The following is an 8,948-nucleotide window of genomic DNA, read 5'->3' on the forward strand; positions in this document are numbered from 1 at the left end:
AGGAAGCCTGGGAAAGCAACCAGATATTTGGCTTATTGAATGAAATAATAAAAAGGTATTACAAAATTAAATGAGATAAATATTAATTCAGGAAGTAAGCACAGAGCCTGGGATTTGATGAGTTTTCCAAAATGGTAGTGAATACTCTTTTACATCTTTATTTGATCATGAGCTTTTTTGAGGGCAAGGACCACATCTTATTCATTTTGTATTCTGGACACAGCATCTGATGCTCTATGATGTTTGTTGAGTTGCATTGTTTCCCCTGAATAGAAGTTAGGTCACTGCACTCAATTCTATCTCAATTTATTTATAGGGATCTTTAAGACCTTTAACTAAAATGTACTTAAAGATGTAAATAGATAAGAACTATAATAATATCCAGCCAACATTTGAGTCTTTTTCCTCAAAATTATCATTAACAGAAAATTGAATCTCTCCTCAGGTCTTCCAGAGTGCATTAAAGCAGAAGAGAAGATTTTTATCTTATCATGAAACCATTATCTGAAGGACAACTAAGGTTTTGTGTTGTTCAACCAATACATCTCACATCATGGCTGCCCATACTTTTCATTCTGAAGTCTATCTCTTCCCTAAAACCTGCCCAACTTCCAATTTATCAAAGGAAACCTTTTATAGCTGCCTGGAATGCTCCAACAGATCAGTGCTTGATAAAATATAATTTAAGACTAAATTTGAAAATGTTTCAGGTGATTGGAAGTCCACTGGCCAGGGCCAGGGGGCAAAATGTCACTATATTTTATGTCAACAGACTGGGATACTATCCATGGTATACATCCCAGGGAGTTCCCATTAATGGAGGTCTCCCCCAGAACATAAGTTTGCAGGTACATCTGGAAAAAGCTGACCAAGATATTAATTATTACATCCCTTCTGAAGATTTCAGTGGACTTGCCGTTATAGACTGGGAATATTGGCGACCCCAGTGGGCCAGGAACTGGAACACAAAAGATGTCTACAGACAGAAATCAAGAAAGCTTATTTCTGAGATGCAAGAGAATGTATCAGCTGCTGATATTGAATATTTAGCCAAAGCAACCTTTGAAGAAAGTGCAAAAGCTTTTATGAAGGAAACCATCGAACTGGGAATTAAGAGCAGACCCAAGGGCCTTTGGGGTTACTATTTATATCCTGATTGCCACAATTATAATGTTTATGCCCCAAACTATACTGGGTCATGCCCAGAAGAAGAAGTTTTGAGGAACAATGAGCTCTCTTGGCTCTGGAACAGCAGTGCTGCTTTATATCCTTCTATCGGTGTCAGGAGATCTCTTGGAGACAGCAAAAACATTTTGCGTTTCTCGCAATTTCGGGTGCATGAATCCTTGAGGATCTCCACCATGACATCCCATGATTATGCTCTGCCTGTGTTCGTCTATACAAGGTTAGGCTACAGAGACCAACCTTTATTTTTTCTTTCTAAGGTAAGAAAGATACCCCTTGACAAAGATAAGGAGATTTCCTCTTATCTCTAAAAGAGACATTTCTTTGCTAATTATATTCTTTAAAGGATTCCAGAATAGTGGTCCATTAGATAGGAGCATAATTCTTCCTTTGAGTAGTCAATCACTCAGATTCTTCATTGGTACAGACTGAATTTTGATTATCTCATTTATTATTTGTCTTTCAAGGAGCAAAGTAAGGAGGGAAGGGGTTAAAGTGCAATGTCAGCAACTACTTCCCGCTCCCCAACCTTGATTGTGTTCCCTTACAACTGGCCTTTTGCTAAGGTTACTGAAACAATTGGGGGTGAACAGGTTGGGAAAACAGAGAGGAGGTTTTAAAATGGAGTAGTTTGCTCATACGTGTGGAAGTAGAATTGTAGACATTTCTGCTGCTGGCCTCATTGTTAAAAATCTTAAGAGGAGGGCTTCCCTGGTGGCGCAGTGGTTGGTTGAGAGTCCGCCTGCCGATGCAGGGGACGCGGGTTCGTGCCCCAGTCCGGGAAGATCCCACATGCCGCGGAGAGGCTGGGCCCGTGAGCCATGGCCGCTGAGCCTGCACGTCCGGAGCCTGTGCTCCGCGACAGGAGAGGCCACAACAGTGAGAGGCCGCGTACCGAAAAAAAAAAAAAAAAAATCTTAAGAGGAAAATAGTGTTTTCTTTTTAAGGCACAATAGCAGGTTTTATAAAAGATATAAGGGAGGCACAACAACATGAATATACTCAGAAATACCTAAGATAGTAAATTTTAAGTGTTTTTTTCACACAATTAAAAATAATTTTTTAAGGAATAAGGGAGTTACAAATCTGCTAAAAGTAGGTGACCCCTATAGATATAACCATCTGGTTTATTCTTGACTCTATGACCACAATTAGTGGAAAGTTGGTAAGAGTGGTGTGAGTTTCTAAATTTAATAGTAAATTCATCACTAGTAGATGGTTTCATAACCCTAGGTTAAAACTTACATATAGAAGTTTTATTCTGTTTATTTTACTTAAGTCATATATGCAGCCAAAGACCTCACACAAACTGTGAGTGTAGCTTTTAAGATAGATGAACTTTCAGCCCAATTTTCTCTCCCTTACTTTCCCTTTACTACTCTAGTCACTGAAATGGAAACTTGTAGAGACAAAAATTTCAAAGAAGATGCTACTCTAACCTTTGGACTTGGATAATTATGTGTGATTATGAGAAGACTTGAGCCTTGTTCAGACCTTCACATTTGTGATGCAGAGGTATTTTAAGATATTGCTGCACACTAGGGGTTGATCACCTTTCTTTTTTCTCCACTATAACAAGTTTCAATTTGCCAGCATGTATCAAAATATAAAGATGTTCTGAGTATGAAGTATCCAAAGGAGACTCAGGAAACACCCCAGTGAGGACTCTACCATGAGCAGTAGGTACCTGTGGAGCAGACAGAGAGTAGAGCTTACTCCTCAGAGGGAGAAATGACACAAATGCATCAGGATTTGATAAATGCTGTGCCTCTGACGCCACTGATGAGATGAGTAAAGATAAAAATTCTGTCTTGTGGGGCTTCCCTGGTGGCGCAGTGGTTGAGAGTCCGCCTGCCGATGCAGGGGACACGGGTTCGTGCCCCGGTCTGGGAAGATTCCACATGCCGCGGAGCGGCTGGGCCCGTGAGCCATGGCCACTGAGCCTGCGCGTCCAGAGCCTGTGCTTCACAACGGGAGAGGCCACAACAATGAGAGGCCCACATACCGCAAAAAAAAAAAAAAAAAAAATTCTGTCTTGTGAACTGATATTAATACTACCCAGAAAAATCAGCAACAACTGATTGAGAATGGTAGGAAACTAACACTATTTGGAAGGTGTAAAAAAGTTATCTACATCTTTATAAAATAGTCTTGACTCTAGAATTGAAAGTTAAATACCACCTTCCTCTATGAAACTTCTTTTGCTTTTCTGTGTTTGGCTCAAACAAGTTCCTTTCTTTAGTGATAACAAATTTACTCTTGGAAGAAACAATCAACTTTAAAGGACAAAGTGTTCATTTCAATAGATTAAACTACTGGTACCTTCTGCACATTCTGCAAGCCAACGGTAAGCTCCTTCTTGAACAGCTGCAGCCTCAGAAACATTTCTGTTCCCTCTAAGGGAAGAAGGCACAACAGTTAGGGTCTCACCTAGAAACAATTTTCTTTGTTAGTCTCGTGGTATTATTCTGTAAACTTTCTGAAGGGCAAGGCATTTCCACATGTTTTACATCATCAAACCACCATTTTATTCCATCCTCAATAAAAACCTGCCCACAAACTTTTCAAAACGTGATATTCACTTATACCAAATTGTTAATACTAGTAATGGCTTCCATTTCTGCCTTCCCAAAGATATCTGCATTTTAAAATGTTTGTGTGTGTACACACACATATAATTAGGATTAGAAAAACAACTTACCAATAAGTACCAAACCTCTTAACTTCTCCAGACCTCAGTGCCTCATTGTCTTAATCTACAAAATGGCACAATATTACCTGCCTTATCTACTTAGGAGAAATATTATGAAAACCAAATAAGAAGATAAAAATGAACATTTAAAGCACTACAGAAATATATGTGGTATAGATAACACTTTTTAACAAGTAGCAGAGTCTTAAACTTGAAAGGGGAATATGTAAGAATGAAATTTCAGTCAGCAGCCATAGCTTGGGGGAATCATATGTGGGCTATAAAGCCTCATTTCACACAGTAGATTGCCTATACCACATATATAAACGCAATTTAGATATTGTTGATGCTATGCTTTTAAAAAATAATGAAAGGGGTTTTCTTGACTATAGGTTTAAAGATGTTTTCCCCTGTAATTAATTCATATTCCCTCTGATAACACACAAAGGGAGCACATTAGTGACGCTCCAGCCCCCCACAGTGGGCTCCTTACTTACACGCACTGTGGTAGAGCTTCAGGGACTGAAACCCAAGGGTAAAGAATGAGTCCTCTAGGTGTCCCTACTCTTAACTTCCAAAACCTTGATTTGAGCCAAGAATCATGGGTAGGGTAAGGCTCCCTTACACCAGGCTGGGACCTGGAAGATGTGTTGCTATTACATCAGGTGCTCTTCCTTTATTTCTCCTTTCATGTGGCTTATGCGCTCAGGTAGTCCCAATTTACTCCTAGAGACATCTTACCTGTGACTTCCCTCACTGAGTAGTACCCTGATTTTTTGGCTCCCCAAGCATAGCTGTTCTGTGTTTCATCCAGCACCCCGCTCTCAGCTAGGTGACGGTGGGGTAATTTGTTAGAGGAATTTGCCTAAATATCTGCTAGTGACTCCTTACCTCTAGTCAACACATGCTAGAAGACTTGCCATTTTGAATCAGTCCCAATAAACTCTCTTTGATAATGACGCTAAAGGACACGTTGGAAAGAAACTAACGTTCCCTCCTGATATCAACCTCAGAAGCTGTGGCTTTCACCACAAACATCTGTAGTTTCCGTACTTACTGAATATGGATCAATAACCTGTAAGATCCCACCTGCCGCGGAGCAATTAAGCCCGTGCACCACAACTACTGAGCCTTGTGCTCTAGAGCTCACGAGCCACAACTACTGAGCCCATGTGCCACAACTACTGAAGCCCGTGCACCTAGATCCCGTGCTCTGCAACAAGAGAAGCCACCGCAATAAGAAGCCTGCGCACCTCAATGAAGAGTAGCCCTGGCTCACTGCAACTAGAGAAAGCCCACGCAACAGCAACAAAGACCCAACGTAGCCATAAGTAAATAAATAAATTTATTTTAAAAAAAAATAAGAAATTATTTAGAAAATCAACTGCAGAAACTTTATTTAGGAAACCAACTGCACACATTCAACTTTTAATTTCCCTCTGAAATGACCTAGATTCATGTTAATCTTTAAACACTAAAACCAATAATCCTTTAGGATTACAAAACCAAAATTCTCCCTGCTGAAATTTAGTTTTCATCTATCTTAACCATATTGAGAAAAATCCCGGCAGCCTTACCGTGACTGGAAGAATCATAAGTAAAGCCAATTAAATCAGGTACTTTAAACTTAAATACAAATAATTTCAGGGACCAAATATAAGGGCTGGATCAAATCGGATCCTGTGGGGCCCTTAACACTGTGCTCCTTTTCCTATCCTGGGAATCCAAATGACACAAAAGCCTTCCAAGACACTGCAGAGGCAAAGTTCTCAGGAGAGTGTTGCATACTGGGAAGGGAACTTGGCTAAGATGAATGCGAGGCAGTCGTCACATTTAGAGAAGGAAAACTTTTGGATTCTGTTTCCAGGTCGTATACTCATAGCTGGTTTGTATGTGTATACTCCTAGCTAACTTCAATTAAACAACTTTTAGTGGCTATTTACAGGCTAATTGTTTAAAAGTAATGTCCTGTTTGGCAAAATATAAGTTTAAAAATATGTATTTAATATGTTTTTATATGATTATAGAGTGAAATTTCTGAGCCCCAGTGCATTTAACATTTGCTTTACTCTAAGAAACTGGAGAATACTTTCATGTATTATATTGAATTTAGCCTCCAATCCTAATCCCTGGCAGGTTGTTTATATTCAGATGAATACAGTGTAATGAACTCTCTTCATTCTAGCAAGATCTAATCAGTACTATTGGAGAAAGTGCTGCCTTGGGAGCTGCAGGCATCGTTATCTGGGGAGACATGAATTTGACTTCATCTGAGGTAAGACAGTACCTTGGTGGTATAGTTAATATTACAATATTTACATTATTTGCTCTGTTTTCCTATAGAACTTACTCTAATCAGAGCTCTCAGGTCTCCCATAGTAAACCTGCTTTAGAATTAAAGTCCAAATCAGCACCTGATACATAGAAGGAGCTCCATAAAGATTAGCTTTGGTCCAGATAGTAATCATAATACTGACGATTGTTGAATATTTACTCTATGCTAGGATTGTGCTAAGTGCCTTTTGGTTTCGGATTTGCTCACTTCCTGATCATAATAACCCTTATGAGGTAGGGACTAGCATCCTCATTTATAGATGAGGAAACAAGAAGGGAAATCTAACTAGGGTAACAGTTAGGCTAGCTGGTGGTGGAGCTGGCACTAATCACAGATGGTATGACTTTGGAGCCCTTGCATTTAGCCATTACATAAAATGTATGATATCATATTTAGAGAAGTGGAATCAGATGGTAATTTTTAATATCTATATTGAACTTATTTTTCTTCTATGGAGAAATTAGCTGAAAATTAATAGCATTTAAAATATGAGTTATGTCTCTTCGAATTTCTTCCCGCTCAAATACTATCTACTCCAAGAAGTCTTCCTAGTTTTCTCCAGTCCATATTAACCACAATCTCTTCTGTATTTCCAGATGTTGTTTGTTTATATCCCTATAGTGTACTGCATTTTGCCTTGAATTATAATACTTGTATCCTCAGTGCTTTTATTTATTTATTTATTGCTGTGTTGGGTCTTTGTTGCTGCATATGGGTTTTCTCTAGTTGCGGCGAGCAGGGGCTACTCTTCGTTGTGGTGCACGGGCTTCTCATTGCGGTGGCTTCTCTTGTTGCAGAGCATGGGCTCTAGGCGTGCAGGCGTCAGCAGTTGTGGCGCGTAGGCTCAGTAGTTTTGACTCACAGGCTCTAGAGCTCAGGCTCAGTAGTTGTGGCGCATGAACTTAGTTGCTCCGCGGCCTGTGGGATCTTCCCGGACCAGGGCTTGAACCCGTGCCCCCTGCACTGGCAGGCAGATTCTTAACCACTCTGCAACCAGGGAAGCCCTCAATGCTTTTTGTTAAATTGAATTTTTTGCAAGTTCATGGTGATCTGATATTATTCTTAGAATTTCACAGGCTCAATTTTTTGCTACCAAGACATTGTTCATGAAACTGTTTGTGACATTATAAAGTTAAAAGTCTCCTCTGTCCACACATGAGAATTAGGTAGAAACTGAGGATCAGTACCTGAGTCTCCAGGTGTGACATTTCCCCTCCAGCCCATGTGGCTCCTGAGAAGAGCATCCTCAGGAAGCTGAGTGCACAACCAGGTGGCCTCTGTTTAGAACACACAATAGGAACCACACACAAATGACCTGGTCAGCCTTCCAGGCTTTCCTGTCTTTGAATTGTTTAGAGGGGGCTAGATCCCAGGGCAGTCGGTATTTGAGCATAATTAACAGGAAAATCCAGAAGGCTCAGGTTGATAGTCAATAACAATTTGGTAGAACATGATGATTCAGGTTCTAACACAAGCCTGAAAGACACACACACCTGAAAGGTGGCCAGAGGACAGCAACTCTGGCACGATTTCTCAATTTGGGTTTGTTCCTCTTTTTCTCACACCCATTAACTTGGGATCTAGAAGGAGGAAATAAAGGATGTAAACTGAAAGAAGGCAAGGTCATATATGCTGAGGCTGGGGCCCATTTGCAAGTTCAGATAGCCTATGGTAACATATTCTCCATCTCCTGTCGCAACCACCTCTCATTTCGCTGGTCTGGGTCCCCTGTATTACAGCACTTGAACCTAAGAGTTCATGGGCTGGAACCAAGCCATTAAGTTTCAATCAAGTCCAAAGAGCTGCCTTGTGGATCTAGATGCTCTAACCCTACCAGTACCAGAAAAAGCACTAAATCCCATTTGTTTCTACCTTTCTAGGGCAACTGTACAAAGGTGAAGCAGTTTGTGAGTTCTGATTTAGGGAGCTACATAGTCAACGTGACCAGAGCCGCTGAGGTGTGCAGCTCTCACCTCTGCAGGAATAATGGGAGATGCGTAAGGAAGGTGTGGAAAACGCCCGATTACCTTCACTTGAACCCTGCAAGTTACCACATAGAGGCCTCCGAGGATGGAGAATTTACTGTGAGAGGCAAAGCATCTGATACAGACCTGGCGGTGCTGGCGAAGAGATTCTCCTGTCATTGTTATCAGGGATACGAAGGGGCTGATTGCAGAGAAATGAGGATGGCTGACGGCTGCTCTGCGGTTTCCTCTTTTTCTGGCTCCCTAATCACATTTTGTCTGCTGGTTTCCGCAGGTTATCAGAGCATTCAGTTGTGAGATAACTGAGTTTAAAGGGAATGAAATTTGGCCTCTAGAGTCGTCACTTAGGGAAGAGATGAAACTTACAACAATCTTTTTCTCACATGAAATCCATTGAGAGGTATTGTAAGTAGACACGTGTGTCACTTAACATAAACAGGGAACGTATTACTTCATTTGGCTCCGATTTGGCTAGGAAACCAGATCCAGGAGTGAAATCAATGCATTCTTCTTCCTTACTGGAATGTTTAAGTTGTATTTAACCTGAAACGAATATATTTTAGTCTTCATATGAACACAGATACATAAAAGTATACATATAAATATTAAATTATTGATTTCAAAGACTGGTTTTCCAGCTAGCAACTTACTTAAGGACAGATTCCTATGCAGTTATCTGATTTAACAAATGGGGTCACCTCAGGGTGTGACCTGGTCACCTGGTCCACCAAAGGGGACCAAATGCAGAATT

The 8,948-nt window shown here is 40.5% G+C and overlaps 1 protein-coding gene across 1 annotated transcript; it reads left to right on the forward strand.

Moving 5' to 3' along the window:
• Positions 1-485: 485 nt before the first annotated feature.
• LOC309966026 (hyaluronidase-4) lies at positions 486-8,494 on the forward strand (the record flags this gene model as incomplete). Its single annotated transcript, XM_082845925.1, has 3 exons — positions 486-1,445; positions 6,063-6,152; positions 8,093-8,494. Exons 1-3 carry the CDS (start codon positions 492-494, stop codon positions 8,492-8,494), a joined length of 1,446 nt encoding a protein of 481 aa, XP_082702051.1. The 5' UTR covers positions 486-491.
• Between the last annotated feature and the right edge of the window lie 454 nt (positions 8,495-8,948).

Source organism: Leucopleurus acutus (genome assembly GCF_964270905.1).
Source record: "Leucopleurus acutus genome assembly, chromosome: 9".
NCBI classification, from domain to species: Eukaryota; Metazoa; Chordata; class Mammalia; order Artiodactyla; family Delphinidae; genus Leucopleurus; species Leucopleurus acutus.